We start from the raw sequence: 17,628 nt of genomic DNA, 5'->3' as shown, positions 1-17,628 counted from the left end.
AAGGTGGAACAAAGAAAAATTATGGCACAAAAATAAAGTGACATCGACAAAGTCGGCAATGGAGGAGAGATTGAGTGAGCGAGAGAGAGAGAGCGAGTGAGCAAACGAGTGATTGGGAGGTAAGAACGGGGGTGTGTGTGTGTGTGTGTGTGTGTGTGAGCGAGGGGTGGTCAAGTTCACACGGTATATAAGTGTGTTTCTGAGCGGGGAAAATTATTTCCCTTTCTACACAAAGCTGCACACCGTGGGGGGTTGTAAACATTCTCTTTGCATGCGTTCGTTCGCCTTCCCATCCGCTCTCCCTCCACCACTCAACCCCCCCCCCCCCCCCAATACCTCCAACACAGTAAAATCCTTTGTGTTAACCCATTTCCGGCGGGGTACCCCTTTTGGTGTTTTAAGCATTATGTCATGCTTTAGCAGATCTACAAGCAGATCTACAAGATCTACGAGCTTGTAGGTCTGCTATTTTTGAAAAGTTGTGAAAATGTGGTGCAAATGTTTGAACATATATTTCAGAGCGAACATTTTTTAATAAAATATTCCCTGTAACAACATATTTTGAGATGGGGGTCCCTGGCCCAATAGAGATAATTCTGGGGGTCGTTGACATGAAAAAGGTTCAGCACAACTGACATAGAAACATGGGTTTTTCAGAGAACTATTAGGATTTAGCAGCCTTTTTTTTTTTATCGACATCAGTCCAAAATGGGTTATTTGATTGATTTGTAACTGTGAGAATGCACATACAGTATATGTAACCTAATGGGTAACATTTAGAGTTACCTTTTACAGTGAGCCCTCGCTCTCTCTGTACCTATACTCTCTCTATCTCCCCTCTCCATGTCTTCTCTGTGTGTCTGGTGTATATGCTGCAGGCTAATGTGGAGCGGAGAGAGAGAGAGAGAGAGAGAGAGAGAGAGAGAGAGAGAGAGACAGACAGAGAGAGAGAGAAGAGGCAGCCAGGAAAGCTTGATAACCAGGAAGCGGTCACATCTGGCCCTCGCTAATTCAATTCCACACACAAGTTTGCTTTTGCTCCCTCCATAACATAACCTAATTAAAAATAAGCAGAGATTGGAAGCGAGTTCGTTTCCAACTACTTCAGCGGGGGAGAGAGAAGCGGCCGAGCGGACGAAGACTTATGAAAAAAGGTTGGGTCTTTTTTTAATTAAAAATCAAAATTGCCCCGCGCTACTCTGAATTATATATTTACGGGAGATGAATCCAACCTGCAGTGATTACACATGCCCATATGGCTATCGACACCTCACATTATTAGACACGCTCAGAGTATTAGACACACTCCACGCCATGCGTACAGATTTGACCAACCCAGTGACGCAGGTATATGATGGGGACTTTGAAAAGTTTAAACCTGCAAAACTTCCAGATGTCTTCCTTTATCGTTTCAGCACAAAATGTGGATTTTTGTATAGCAGGAGAGAACAGAAGAAGGAACACAAGAGCTTTAGAGACAAGACTTATATTCAGTTATGCTGCATTCATATTATACAGCAACTGCAAAAGCTACAAAACAACCAAGCGTTGCCAGTTACAGTGCACTGGTGCCATGTGAAAAGGGATATTGAGGAAAATAAAAAGGAGTGGGTTAAAAAGGTATTGTGCTGAGAGAGAGAAGGTTAGTGGAAATTCTGAAACAAAAACTAATTAACGCTTCATTTAATTTCTGAGAAAAGATTAAGCTTGCTCAACTTCTTTTGGTTTTTAGTCAAATTTTCGAGGTCTTTTCCATAACATTCAACCACCAAGACAGTGCATGTGTCTTCAACTTGCTAGTGTGAGTGAACTAAAACATTACTGCTGCATGTTCAGTGAAAGGAATTACACAAATGAGTGATGGAGGGCTTGAGTGTTTTCAGCAGTGCTATGCAGAAGGGCTTAAAGGCATAAAGGTCTCACCCATGGATTTGGACTCCTCTCCCTTGGCGTTGAGGATAGAAAACTTAAACTTGGTGCGAACCTCACTTTTTGGACAGCTGACCAGGAGCAGGTAAAGGGACAGGTAGTCTTTACTCTCCTCGTCCAGATTCACACGTAAACACCTGAGGAGAAGAGGGGGAGGGAGAATATAAATAATGCAGTAGTGCATTGGTTGCATTTCTTTTGGCACCTGCAACGGCAATGTTCTTTCTGTAGGTGATGCAGTGATTGCTCAACTGTTGCACAGTCTATGTGTCTGCTGCCGATGGGAGAACATTCGAGTATATTATACTGCAAAGGCCATTGTTGTCATTGTTGCCTGTGTGTTGACATCTCATTTTTCTTTTTGCTGGCTTTATCCCATGAGAAAACTACAGTGCAAGTGAGCTCAGCCAGCTCCCAGCCAAAAGTGGTTATCGGGCTGTGTTCATTCCAGGGTGAAGTTGCTCTTGAGCTCTGACGAAGCGTCAAATCCCTCACTCGCTTTCCTGGCCTTAAGCCTGATTTCTACTGGTGTCTCGCACTTAAAAATAGCAGATCTACAAGCTTGTATGTCAGTCTAAATGGTAAATGGTGCATTTATATAGCGCCTTTATCCAAGGCGCTTTACATAGATTGTGCATTACCATTCACCCATTCACACACACATTCGTACACCGATGGCGTCGGAAACCATGCAAGGCACCACCAACCTGCACATCAGGAGCAATTAGGGGTTCAGAGTCTTGCTCAAGGACACTTCGACACTAACTCTGGGGGAGCCCGGGTTCGAACTGGCAACCTTGCGGGTTTCCATCCAGCCACTCTACTCCTGAGCCAAGAACCATAGATAAGAAGTTAAGCAAAATAGCCGTCGGCAGTTGTGAGGGATGCACACGCAGGCTATACAAGTTACAACACGCCGCAGTGAAACAAACTGTGAGCTTGTAGTTTCAGCAATCTTTGGTGTGAGACGCAACTAAGCATAAATTAAGTCTCGAACTCTAGACCAAACTTAGAAAAAAGCATCCTACACTTCTCTTCCTTCCAGATAAAGCTGGCCAGTGAACCACCTAGTAAACCGCAGGAAATGCAGCCTTGAGTGGAAATTCAGAAACACTTCCTGTACTGCCGGTGCAGTGGTGACGGAACAAGGAACTAACCACCTCTGAACTCTGCACACAGTCAGGACCGGTCAATATCAGCCAAACAGGGTCATCACCAGTCAATACTGTATAATAATGATAGTGGGAAACTGTCCAATAAGTTCAATACTTGTCTCACTAAATGGCCTTGTCAAAAACTATTGGAATAGTGCAGGGACACTATCAATGTGTGAAACAGGCTAATCCACTTAAAACCGTACAGTATATGGTTGGCCAGAGTCTCTCAGGGCTCTATAATAGTGTGTTTTCTGTTTTCATTATTGTATTATTGTGGGGAAAGCTTTCCCTGAAAATAGCCAATCGACAAGCTCACAATGCGTCGAATGGCGACGTAAGTGGTTATACAATGCACTGCCAGCTCTTCTGATTTCTTACCGATCTCCACAGTGTGTTTGCACCACCTGGGACAACGAGATAGGCATTGGAGGTATTTATCATGTGTTCCTGTAGACAGCAGAGCTCTGCAGCTGACATATCATTCATTTCTGCGTGAAGGCCACTTCATTGTGGCCTGGGCCAGTTTAGCAGTCCAGGCACCTCGGCTGGTAATCCAGCATGACAGTGTGTCGCGGGTTCGAATCCCGATCCCGACGAACTTTGCTGTGAGTATTCCCCCCATCGTTTTTTTTTAGTGGTGCAACCACTCCAAGGAACAGCAATGTCCTGAGAGAAAAAAAGGACACATCATTGCTATTCTTACTGATAATAGCACAACTACAAGCTAAAAAATCAAGATCTTGTTGATCTGCTATTTTCCGTGCATCGGCATTCGTATAGTCATACTTTATACAGGACCATATATAAGAAGTTAACCAAAATAGCCGTCGGCAGTTGTGAGTTTGTACATATGGACCATGATCAATTTGATCAATTCTTGATATAAAAAAGCTTCTAATATATTATTTAGGCCCCACAATCTATAAATCTATAAACTGGCCGGTTCCACACGCTGCACAAGGTGCTATTTTTTCACTTGAGCACCTGCCCCTCTAAATGTCTGTGCACGCCACTGCGACACAGTATGGTACATGGTGTTAGCTGTAGATCTGTTATTTTTAAGCATGTGCCACCGTGCACAAAGATATGACGTAGGTAACCTACATGCAGAATGTTGCACAGTTGCAAATTAAATACGGGAATGAATTGACATGTTCAGAAATGTGATGTCGGCAGATGCATTAGATTAGAAACGTTGCGCAGATCAATAGATACGTCTCTCTAGCTGGGTGGGCAGTGCGTGATCTGTGACTATGTGCCGAGAGAGAGACACAGAGAGAGAGAGAGAGAAAGTATTGCTCAAAGTGTTAATGTAACACAACTCTGTTTACGCGTTCATTTTATTGTTTAATCTTGATTGTTTTGTTCCACTTTTGCTTTGGCAAGAGAGTTTTCTGAAAAACGTATGTTGTCAATGGTGCTCCTTCTTTCTCTCTACACTACCACTCATTTGCCATTTTTTTACTATTTTGAAAAACATGAAAAAATTGTTCAACTACGATCTACATGGATACGTTGTGAGCTTGTAGATTGGCATAAATGACCAGCTACAGTGTAACCCCAGGCAAAGCCAGGTAAAACACACCGCACCCTTAAAAAACATGCTGTATACTGTACAGTACATGGTCGTTGTGACACAGCGAAGGTATGATATTTTGTTCTTTTTTTTTTTTTACATGGTAATGTTACTCAAATACAGCTAGATCATTAATGTGCTTGTGTTTGGTGTTAACAAGCGGGGCACTTCTTCTCACCTCTTCTACCTAAAGGAAGAAGACACTCAACAGCTCGGCAGCAGACACCCCACAAATTAACACTCTGTGAGCCCACACAAACAACACAAACTTTGGCACTACGTATAAAAAAAAATCACACCAGTGTGAACCGAGTGGTGCAACTCCTGTCTATTGGTTCTCTGTATCGTTCCAATTTGTATCGTTCCAATTTCTTCTCTGTATCGTTCCAATTTCTTCTCTGTATCGTTCCAATTTCTTCTCTGTATCATTTGCGTCCAGCAGGTGGCAGCCATGTCACATACTTCTCTCGTTCCAATTTCACACATGCGCACACCACTCATGCTCATGGTTACAGGTACACACACAGGTACACGGACATTGCAAGCTGGATGTAGGAGTGGTTGCACCACTCAAAAATAATAATAACGCGGGGTAATACCAAAGACGTCCACAGACATTTTGGCCACAAAATGTGTTAAAAGATCTACATCCTGTGCTGAGGAAGGCTATAGGCAGCGCTTGTACTACCTCAGACAGCCGAGAAAACTGTCAGAGAAGAGACTCGGCTACTAAACAAAGCATTCTGACGGCCGCCATCACCGTTTGGTATACGGAAATATCTCCTCCTGGGACTTGGGACCAGTGAGCCCTGCAGAGGGTGCACGGGGACATCGCTCCCGTCCCTGGACGTATACATTCTGTATATATTTTTTTGTTGGTTCAAACATGTATAGACAGATATACCCTCCGTGAATAAGCCAGGGAAGGTGCATTTCTTAACTGTTTATTATATCCTAGTCCAGCGGTTCCCAAACCTTTTTGGCCATGCACCCCCTGTTACCTCCTGACCTAGCTGACGAACCCCCCCAACATGGAAATATAAATTGCATAAGCTATAGAGACATACATTTCCTATTTATCCACATATATGAACCTGAATATGGCAGCAGCATATTCTCATAATATGTTAATATATTTAAGAAGACACCACAAGGGATGCACGCACCACAGTTTGGGAACTACTGTGACCTAGTCTATGGTCATTCACTGCACCAATTCTACCTGTATACTGATGCCGTTTTTGCACATTTACAATTATATGGTTTTTGTACCCTTCATTACTTACTACAAGTAGCACTTTACTTGTATAATTACAGTACCTTGTTCACCTTATCCAGTCTCGTGGAGTGTATAACTGCACATGAACACTGAGCATGTGACACATACTGTACATCTTTGAATCTCTTTTCAACTTTCAACTACTGACACTGGGGTGACACTACTGACACAGGGGTGACACTACTGACACGGAGGTGACACTACTGACACGGAGGTGACACTACTGACACAGAGGGTGACACTACTGACACGGAGGTGACACTACTGACACGGAGGTGACACTACTGACACGGAGGTGACACTACTGACACGGAGGTGACACTACTGACACAGAGGGTGACACTACTGACACAGAGGGTGACACTACTGACACGGAGGGTGACACTACTGACACGGAGGTGACACTACTGACACGGAGGGTGACACTACTGACACGGAGGGTGACACTACTGACACGGAGGGTGACACTACTGACACGGAGGGTGACACTACTGACACGGAGGTGACACTACTGACACGGAGGGTGACACTACTGACACGGAGGTGACACTACTGACACGGGGGTGACACTACTGACACGGAGGGTGACACTACTGACACGGAGGTGACACTACTGACACGGAGGTGACACTACTGACACGGAGGTGACACTACTGACACGGGGGTGACACTACTGACACGGAGGGTGACACTACTGACACGGGGGTGACACTACTGACACGGAGGGTGACACTACTGACACGGAGGGTGACACTACTGACACGGGGGTGACACTACTGACACGGAGGGTGACACTACTGACACGGAGGTGACACTACTGACACGGAGGTGACACTACTGACACGGGGGGTGACACTACTGACACGGAGGTGACACTACTGACACGGAGGGTGACACTACTGACACGGAGGGTGACACTACTGACACGGAGGTGACACTACTGACACGGAGGTGACACTACTGACACGGAGGTGACACTACTGACACGGGGGTGACACTACTGACACGGAGGTGACACTACTGACACGGAGGTGACACTACTGACACAGGGGTGACACTACTGACACGGAGGTGACACTACTGACACGGGGGTGACACTACTGACACGGGGGTGACACTACTGACACGGGGGTGACACTACTGACACGGAGGTGACACTACTGACACGGAGGTGACACTACTGACACGGAGGTGACACTACTGACACGGGGGTGACACTACTGACACGGAGGGTGACACTACTGACACGGAGGTGACACTACTGACACGGAGGTGACACTACTGACACGGGGGTGACACTACTGACACGGAGGTGACACTACTGACACGGAGGGGACACTACTGACACGGGGGTGACACTACTGACACGGAGGTGACACTACTGACACGGAGGTGACACTACTGACACGGGGGGGACACTACTGACACGGAGGTGACACTACTGACACAGGGGTGACACTACTGACACGGAGGTGACACTACTGACACGGAGGTGACACTACTGACACGGGGGGGACACTACTGACACGGAGGTGACACTACTGACACAGGGGTGACACTACTGACACGGAGGGGACACTACTGACACGGAGGTGACACTACTGACACGGGGGTGACACTACTGACACGGGGGTGACACTACTGACACGGAGGGGACACTACTGACACGGAGGGGACACTACTGACAAGGAGGTGACACTACTGACACAGGGGTGACACTACTGACACGGAGGGGACACTACTGACACGGGGGTGACACTACTGACACGGGGGTGACACTACTGACACGGAGGTGACACTACTGACACGGGGGTGACACTACTGACACGGGGGTGACACTACTGACACGGGGGGGACACTACTGACACTGGGGTGACACTACTGACACGGGGGTGACACTACTGACACGGGGGTGACACTACTGACACGGAGGGGACACTACTGACACTGGGGTGACACTACTGACACGGGGGTGACACTACTGACACGGAGGTGACACTACTGACACGGGGGTGACACTACTGACACGGGGGTGACACTACTGACACGGAGGTGACACTACTGACACGGAGGTGACACTACTGACACGGAGGGTGACACTACTGACACAGGGGTGACACTACTGACACAGGGGTGACACTACTGACACAGGGGTGACACTACTGACACGGAGGTGACACTACTGACACGGGGGGGACACTACTGACACGGGGGTGACACTACTGACACGGAGGTGACACTACTGACACGGGGGGGGGACACTACTGACACGGAGGGGGACACTACTGACACGGAGGGTGACACTACTGACATGGGGGGTGACACTACTGACACAGGGGTGACACTACTGACACGGAGGTGACACTACTGACACGGAGGTGACACTACTGACACGGAGGTGACACTACTGACACGGAGGTGACACTACTGACACGGAGGTGACACTACTGACACGGAGGGTGACACTACTGACACGGGGGTGACACTACTGACACGGAGGGTGACACTACTGACACGGAGGTGACACTACTGACACGGAGGGTGACACTACTGACACGGGGGTGACACTACTGACACGGGGGTGACACTACTGACACGGGGGTGACACTACTGACACGGAGGTGACACTACTGACACGGAGGTGACACTACTGACACGGAGGTGACACTACTGACACGGAGGTGACACTACTGACACGGAGGTGACACTACTGACACGGGGGTGACACTACTGACACGGGGGTGACACTACTGACACGGAGGTGACACTACTGACACGGAGGTGACACTACTGACACGGAGGTGACACTACTGACACAGAGGGTGACACTACTGACACAGAGGGTGACACTACTGACACGGAGGTGACACTACTGACACAGAGGGTGACACTACTGACACAGAGGGTGACACTACTGACACAGAGGGTGACACTACTGACACGGAGGTGACACTACTGACACGGGGGTGACACTACTGACACGGAGGTGACACTACTGACACGGAGGTGACACTACTGACACAGAGGGTGACACTACTGACACGGAGGGTGACACTACTGACACGGAGGTGACACTACTGACACAGAGGGTGACACTACTGACACAGAGGGTGACACTACTGACACGGAGGTGACACTACTGACACAGAGGGTGACACTACTGACACAGAGGGTGACACTACTGACACAGAGGGTGACACTACTGACACGGAGGTGACACTACTGACACGGGGGTGACACTACTGACACGGGGGTGACACTACTGACACGGAGGTGACACTACTGACACGGAGGTGACACTACTGACACAGAGGGTGACACTACTGACACAGAGGGTGACACTACTGACACGGGGGTGACACTACTGACACGGAGGGTGACACTACTGACACAGGGGTGACACTACTGACACGGGGGTGACACTACTGACACGGAGGGTGACACTACTGACACGGGGGGTGACACTACTGACACAGGGGTGACACTACTGACACGGAGGTGACACTACTGACACGGAGGTGACACTACTGACACGGAGGTGACACTACTGACACGGGGGGTGACACTACTGACACGGAGGTGACACTACTGACACGGAGGGTGACACTACTGACACGGAGGTGACACTACTGACACGGAGGTGACACTACTGACACGGAGGGTGACACTACTGACACGGAGGTGACACTACTGACACGGAGGTGACACTACTGACACGGAGGGTGACACTACTGACACGGAGGTGACACTACTGACACGGAGGTGACACTACTGACACGGAGGTGACACTACTGACACGGAGGTGACACTACTGACACGGGGGTGACACTACTGACACGGAGGTGACACTACTGACACGGAGGTGACACTACTGACACGGAGGTGACACTACTGACACGGAGGTGACACTACTGACACGGAGGTGACACTACTGACACGGAGGGTGACACTACTGACACGGAGGGTGACACTACTGCGCTTGCGAGATAACGCAACATGCGTCACAGAGGCCCCAAATATAGGCCACGCCCGTCACACTTTTCCAACCCGGAAGAAAGGGGTGAAAAGGGAGTAACTATATGAGCTGGGTGTGCAAGTCCATGCAAGTGGATGGGAGGCGCCCTCTCTGGGGTTTTTTTGAGTATTGTGTGTTGTATCGATAGGAATGGATTATATTGTTCTATTGTTTCTATTGCTAAAAACAGCTCTATTGTATCTGTGACATCTGTATGATACTGCACATACCGGTAGGCTGTTTTCCCCAGTTTGATATTGACTCATTCCTACAACTCTACTCTCACTCTGGGTGGAACATTTTTATGTTTAACTACATGGCCTTATTGGTAATATGCAAATTAGAGTGCTCTAGGATATGTTCAATCATAAATATGAGCATTGCACAATGCATGTCTAACGCTCAAAACGCATTAAAATAGACACCCAGCTTGCCAAATGTGTGAGCCGTTAAGGTAAAACTCATTAGGGGTCCAGACACACCCATCATCATAAAGCTACGCATAACATGTTTCTAATGGTCAAAGTGGTGTATTTGTATCTCATCAGATTAAAGCCAAAACCTCTTTCACACTGCCAATATTGGATTGGCTGCTATGGTAACCCCAAAGGTGACCACGGGCGCCCTCGCTACATCATTATAGCATGCCTTGGGCTACAACTAGGCCAAATGTGGTGCTTTTAGATTGATTTGTGAGAACTTTAACCCCCCTCCCCCTAAGAATCTGGACTAATAGGGTTCACGTGGTTGAAGTGAACTTGAGACCGTCGCGATATCAAGAAAAGCTGGTTGGGTTTTACTGAGCAGCTGCATTGTGATTGCCGCTGTATTCCCTGCCTCCACTCACCGTTTGAGTTTGTCATTGGCTCCAGACGAGAAGGTAGAGCTTTTTGATGACTTCTCCCATCTCCTCACGGCAGAAGCTGAAGTTGTTGATGGTCCACATCACCACTTTGATCTGGGCAGAGCGACACAGAGACAGACAGAGACGGCCAGAGAGAGAGAGAGAGAGGGGGGGGGGGGCACAGGATGAAACCAGACCTCCTTATTTATATATTTATATAAATTCTACAGTATATGGACCAAAGTGGTGTTTGGTCAGTCAGGACTTCAAAACCGTACATCAAAACTGCCTTTCATCTTAATAAACACCGACAACAAACAGAAGGAGAGAAGAAAGGCTATTATAACAAAAAAAAGGCAACAACAGCAAAAAAAAAAAAAAAATCTCCCAAGGACAGAAAGATGAGATGACAAGAAAGGGGGACATCATCAATGGAAAACATCATATACTCTGCTTTTAACAGGCGGCTGCCATCAGAACCAGCAGCTCTTAACCTTGCACTGGCTCAAACACACAAACACAGTGTTGCATTCAACACCATGGTTTAGCACTTAACTAAGGAAATGTCAAATGTGTGACCAAATTTGACTGAGAGACTGCTATTGGATTTTTTAGAATTTCTTTTTCATGTCATATGAAAGCAGGGAATCATAGCTTCAAATTGGCATATTGGTTGTTTGGCCCACCATTTTTGGAGATATGGCTTATAGAGTAACGTCTTGCAGAAAACAGCGAGTTGAGAAAACAGGCTTGAAAGGTTCACTTCTGTGGTCTCTAGCATTACACCTAGCTACATGTTTAAGCATTTATTTCATGTTTACATGTCGATTTCAGCTCCGACAATTATTTCAGAAATGCTCTAGTATGTGAAGAGTCTGCGTGTGCTATTAACTCATAAAAAAATAATAATAAAGATTTTCTCATCTGGTGAAAAGCTGGAATTTGCGTTTCCATGGAAGTCTCTCAGTCAAATCTGGCTAGTGTGTCTAGTACTCACCTAAGGACATTTTGTGTCACACAATATCACAAAGTAGGTCCACAATACAGTACAAAATTAAGCAATGCAGTACACAAATGTGCCGACTCATTATTTGCTCATCTCTCTGTCTCTCTCTCAGGTGCTATTTACACGAGGATGGTGTTCATATAAAACGTCAAAATAAAGTATCGTTTGCTGCTGTCATTTAGACAAGAACCGTGTTCTCAGGAGGTGAAAACGCAACGAAGTGAAACCGCCTCCCAGAGCGGAAATCTTGAGAACGCCGTTTCCTATGGTCTCCATATAAACAGGCAAAACGGTGAATCCGCAAAACTTATGACATCATGGCTCACGTTGGCTCACAGCGCATATGTTTATTACATTGATGCAGAGCAATATCATTATGATATAATGGAGTTCCTGAACAAGCCTCCCTCCTCGCCTACAAAGTGATGCTCATCAGCGATGTTGAATGTAAAACCATGATGTAAATAAAAAGCCTTGTGATAGACGGCAGCCACGGCAGCAGCGTTTATGTAGCCTAATGTATTATAAAATATATACCATCCCGTGGCGCGCCCAGAGCAGTGTTGCGCCGCTTTGAAGGGCTTCTTCTTCTTGTACGTGGGTGACCTGTCTATTTGGCAGCCCGTTATCGCCACCTAGCGACAGTATAGCATAATAGCACATCATATCATAACGTGTGCGTTCTCGTGTAAAGGGTAAGAAAAAACGCAACGGGACTTTGACGTGTTATATGGAGATCGTCGCCGTCTGAAAGAGGCCTCAGTCTCTCTGCCCCTCAGCTGTGATATATGCACTCTGATCAGTGCAGTCAGCTGATGCTGTGATTGGTTACATGAAAACACACCGTCATTTCTGAGCTAAACTAATTAGCAATAAAGTCATTATATGCCGACTTTAAGGTGGAGACAGAGAAGCGCATCACAGCCTTGATACTTTGTTCCACGCATTCACTCCATGTGTCATATCATGTGTAGGTTATACAATCTATATATGAAACTCTTCCGTTTGTGAAATCTCTGCATGCCTGTACACGGGGTTAGTGAAACGATGCGCACTGCCCATGGTGGATTTGTCGATCCATCTCTTTTGAAGCAGATGTATCGCGTTTTGTCAGCATCAGCATCATAAATATACAATTGAAATACAATGTGCATTTGCTTCACGCCGTCCACACATAAATACAGACAGCTATCTGCACTGGTTTGGGGACTATACTGATGGAAATGAGCATTTGCTAAATAAATACGGCATATAACGCTTAACCATAGAACACTAAACTTAACTTTTGTCAAACCATCACTAAACCCAGGTATATTTTACCAAATGCAATATAGCCTATTAAAACACATTTCTCATCAAAATATCTTGAAGTACAGCAATACAACTTGAGATACTCTTTTTAAATATTTCATCATGACTTCACAAAAAATATATCATAGGGGGCAAAATCTATGAAGAATGTGGGTATTATTATTTTTTTATCCTAAAAACATAATGGGAACTTCTCCTTTGGTCCACCCATTCCTGGGACATGTGAGAATTTGGTCCAGTGAGAAAAAAAGAAAAGAAGAAAAAAGCCAATTTTTTATATTAGATTAGATTCAATTTATTGTCAATGCACATAGTATACAAATACTTTGACAATGAAATTAATAGTGGCGTCCAACCATTACTGTATTGAGTGCAATACAGTAATGGGAATAAATACACTTGTTGTTGAATGTACAGAATGTACAGTATCTACAGTAGTATATAATAAATAGGAAATAAATAGAACATTTGACAATGAAGTATAAATTGTGGGTATATGGGACTTTTCTTTATCACCCTTTCACTAAACGCGGGTGAAATTCACCCGAACACCTGCCTGTAGAATAAAAAAACAGGATGTGGGCAGGGAAACAAACCTACCTTCTATGATGTCATTGAGCATCACGAAGGTACAGAAATCAGCACATTACAAAAATATAATTGTCCCGGTGAAAATCACCCGGGTTTAGGGATAATAATGTGTATATATTGCGCTATAACTAGGCTAAGTTTGAACTATAGTGTGAGGTGGTGCAAATGGCCCCTGGTGTATAGCAGCAATGATCATATGCTGTACCTGTTGTAGTGCAGTTCAGAAATGTAACCTAGTTTTACAATGACTTGTATTCAAGATGGCAACTAAACTGTCAAGGCTAACCGTTTTTACCAAAATATGATATAATAAATAAAAGTTCAAAATAGAATGTGATAATAATGCCAGTCTAGTGGTGTACAATCGTATAACATCCCTTCAACAAAACCCAATTAAGACACTATAGGCTGGCCTAGAATAATAATGCTATTTACCCAATTAATGTGTTGTTCACATAATAGCTAAAGCCACAAACATGTGTCTCTCCTTAGCTCAAAGAATATAACCTTTAGCCAGGGTTGGAGGTTAAATTCCCACTGGGCCACCTGTGCTATAGTAATGCACGACGTGTGGATAACGTAACTTACATAGAATATCGCATTACATGAGTTTGTTATGCTTTGCGCGCACACACACACACACACACACACACACACACACACACACACACACACACACACACACACACACACACACACACACACACACACACACACTCCTTCCGAGGGGGGGGGGGGGGGGGGGGGGGGGCTCGGAACTCTGGACATCGCCAGCGTCCTTCACAGACACTCCCAGAACAACATGCAAGAACACATCCAGAATGCAACAAGGACACAGAAACATGAAATAAGATAAATAAATATCCTACACGAAGGAATAAAAGAAAAAAGACTGGCTTTGACCTTTCTTGCTCAATATTATCTTCATGCGTGCGTGCGTGCGTGCGTGCGTGCGTGCGTGCCACTGTCTCTACATCTGTGTGTATATGTGCATAATGCATGTATGTACTGTATGTGTCAAGGCATATCCAAACTGAATTAGGTATAGACTAATTGAGCCAGTATTTCCCAGTAAGTAGGACATACTGTAACAGCTCTGAAATAATTTGCTTTCAAAAGGGCTGCAGCGTCAAAAGTGCAGCACACCCTGCAGCCTGCTTCGGTGAGGAAAAGGTATTCATTTATCCATCTGCGGCTTTTCCCTTTTGTTTTTCCCTCTGAATAGAGCGTGTTGCTTCGACAGCCAAGCTGGGCCCATGAACCGGAACTCTAAAGTGAGGACAAGACTTAAGACTTTCATTTCAACTTGCCTGCAGTTTCCACTTGTGTACACACATATCCTGTATACGCACACGCACGCACACACGCACAGTCACACGCATAACTTTCAAAAGATAATATTGAGAGAGAGAAAGGTCAAAGCCAGTCTTTTTTATTAATTCCTTAGCGTGGGAGATTTACAGCATAAGCCCGAGTTATATTTAGGTGTGCAACACGATGCACAACCACCAAGTATAAATCAGGCGTTACACAGCACGTGTCACGGTGGCGCCACCTCTCACATCCACTCATTATTTCTCCCTTTCATTTCCTTTTTCCTTTATTACATCTGCTGTGGTCTCTTGAGAGTGAACACCTCTTATGAAAACTCTAAACTGGCAATTTAACAGTTTGGTCCCCCCCCAACCCCCCCACCCCCCTCTTACCGCCCTCATCTGTCATTGCCGTTCCTCCGCCGTGCGTTTTGTAATATCCGAGTCACGGCACAGACAGGGTCTCTGTCCCATATCCTCTCTCTTGTGGCCTTTCCTCATTCAACCTGTCCCCATAATATGTCTCCCCACAGAAGGTCCCGTCTGCTGCTTAATTGGTGGCCGACTGAAAGGGAAGTTCAGGACCAAAACTCAGCAAGAAACTATAGCGATATGAGAGTGAGTGGACAAGGACGGTTAGAAACTTCAGACTGAGTGGAGCGCGAAGAGTGGGAGATGAAGAGTGAGCTGCACGCGCAACTCGTGCACAGCCTCAGACGTAGACACGGCTTCATTAATGTTTAGAGATAACATCCAGTTGCATGCATCAGATCTTGCTAAATTCAGTGCCCCCTTTTTCCTTCCTTTCCTGCTATTTGTATCTGATGAAAAACACTGGTGGCATTTTCACTCAGTAAAACAATAAAATATTAATCACTAAAGTTGGAGAACAAGGCAGCACTGATTTGCAATTTAAATTACCTGAGACTTCCTGGCAATTAATTATAGTCTATGTGAGCGAGTGAGTGCGCGTGCACAAGTTTGTGCGTGCGTGCGTGGGTGCATGTGCGTGTGCGTGCGTGCACGCCACGCGCGCGTGTGTGTGTGTGTGTGTGTCTCTTTGCTAGGGCTCCATTCAGATGCACGTCTTAAAGCCACATTTTCCCACCATCTTGTCTTTGCATCCTGTCGCTAGTTAAAGGTTGCTGTCATTGCCAAGTAATCACCGGGAATCACTTTAAGAAAACATGACAACACTGGCAGCCTTGCTAACAGCCTTTCAGCGTTCTAAATATACCCAGGTGACACTTAACAAGAATATGATGCATTTTTTTTCTCTCTCTTGCTCTCTCTTCATGACAAATATCAAGGACACGGTGGCAGGAGAGCATCAACAGCAACGACTCAGAGAAGCTAGAGATGTTAAGCTGGAGGTGTAACCCATGCCCCTCCCCCCGCAGGTATTGAATGTGTCATGTGACTGTGATAAAGCACGAGGCACTGAGAAAGTAAATATTGTCATAATAAGCGTTGAACCCCCAGCGGCCATTAAAAGACAAAGCAGAAGGTAATGGAGGTGGGGAATGTTTCAGCAAAACAAGAATGACTCTCGGTCATAATTGCCAGGTGCAACGAGTTCTAGTATAGCGCCCGTTTTCGTTTGTTTCCGAAGTTCTTTTGTTGGTTCACTCACTGGGTTTTGTTATGGTTGTCCTCCAGCTCCAGTTAGCTCATAACATTAGCTTCCGTTAGCTTCTGTTGCCGCATTGCGGCGTTCAGAGTATGGGTTTTTATGCCATTCAGACTATCATTGGCTTAGGAGGCAGCCAATCACGACTAGGTCGCTAGTAAGGTCGCTAGCAGGCATCCAATCACGACTAAAGTCACCACTAAAGCCATCTTTACGGCCGTCAGTAGTGGTGGGTGCAAATGTAGTCCAGGCACTTTTCAAGCACCTGGCACAAAATAAGGAGCGGGTGAGAGGGTGTTAGTCAGAGTGTTTGATCAAGCAGCACCAGACAGGTGTCCTCTGGATAGGACGGGGAGGAGCTGTCGTGCAGATCATCAACAAGGACGTAGACGCAGACACAAATCTGACAGAATGGAGGCGGATATACAAGGACGCCGCGGCATGCAGTGGTGGAAAAAGTACTCACTTGAGTAAATACTCTGTTACAAGTAAAAGTCCGGAATTAAAAACGTACTTGAGTAAAGCTACAAAAGTATCACATCATGATGTGAAATGTACTTAAAGTACCAATAGTAAAAGTACTCATTGTGCAGAATGTCCCATTTCGGGTTTTTAAATGTGAATGAAATTTTTCAAGCTCACAATGCGAATGCATTGTGAGCTTGATAATATAATATTGATAATATTGATAATATTCCAAATCTATAAAGTAACTAGTACGTTTTCAAATAAATGTAGTGATGTAAAAGTACAACATTTGGATCCCAGATGTAGTGGAGTAGAATAAAAAGTATTGGAAATTGGAAATACTCAAGTAAAGTACAAATACCTCAATGGTAATTAAGTACAGTACTTGAGTAAATGTACTTAGTTACTTTACACCACTGCCGGCGTGTAGGAGAGGAAATAAGGGAAAGAAAGAAAGAAAGAAAGAAAGAAAGAAAGTTGTGAATGAGCACACAAACGTGCGCGCATAA

The 17,628-nt window shown here is 45.6% G+C and overlaps 1 protein-coding gene across 1 annotated transcript in view; it reads right to left on the bottom strand.

The window, feature by feature from the left end:
* The window catches only part of spop (speckle type BTB/POZ protein), a gene marked incomplete at both ends in the record, with an annotated part of 129,634 nt that overhangs the window by 54,958 nt on the left and 57,048 nt on the right, over window positions 1–17,628 (bottom strand). The window contains 4 exon segments of the mRNA XM_083779017.1: window positions 1,924–2,066; window positions 10,804–10,847; window positions 10,849–10,914; window positions 16,977–17,010. Of these exon segments, the coding sequence (XP_083635143.1) occupies window positions 1,924–2,066; window positions 10,804–10,847; window positions 10,849–10,914; window positions 16,977–17,010 (287 nt within the window).

This window comes from Protomyctophum parallelum (genome assembly GCF_964188405.1).
Source record: "Protomyctophum parallelum genome assembly, chromosome: 13".
NCBI classification, from domain to species: domain Eukaryota; kingdom Metazoa; phylum Chordata; class Actinopteri; order Myctophiformes; family Myctophidae; genus Protomyctophum; species Protomyctophum parallelum.
Note: the sequence above shows the minus strand (reverse complement) of the source record. Positions and strands in the feature narration are given on the sequence as shown.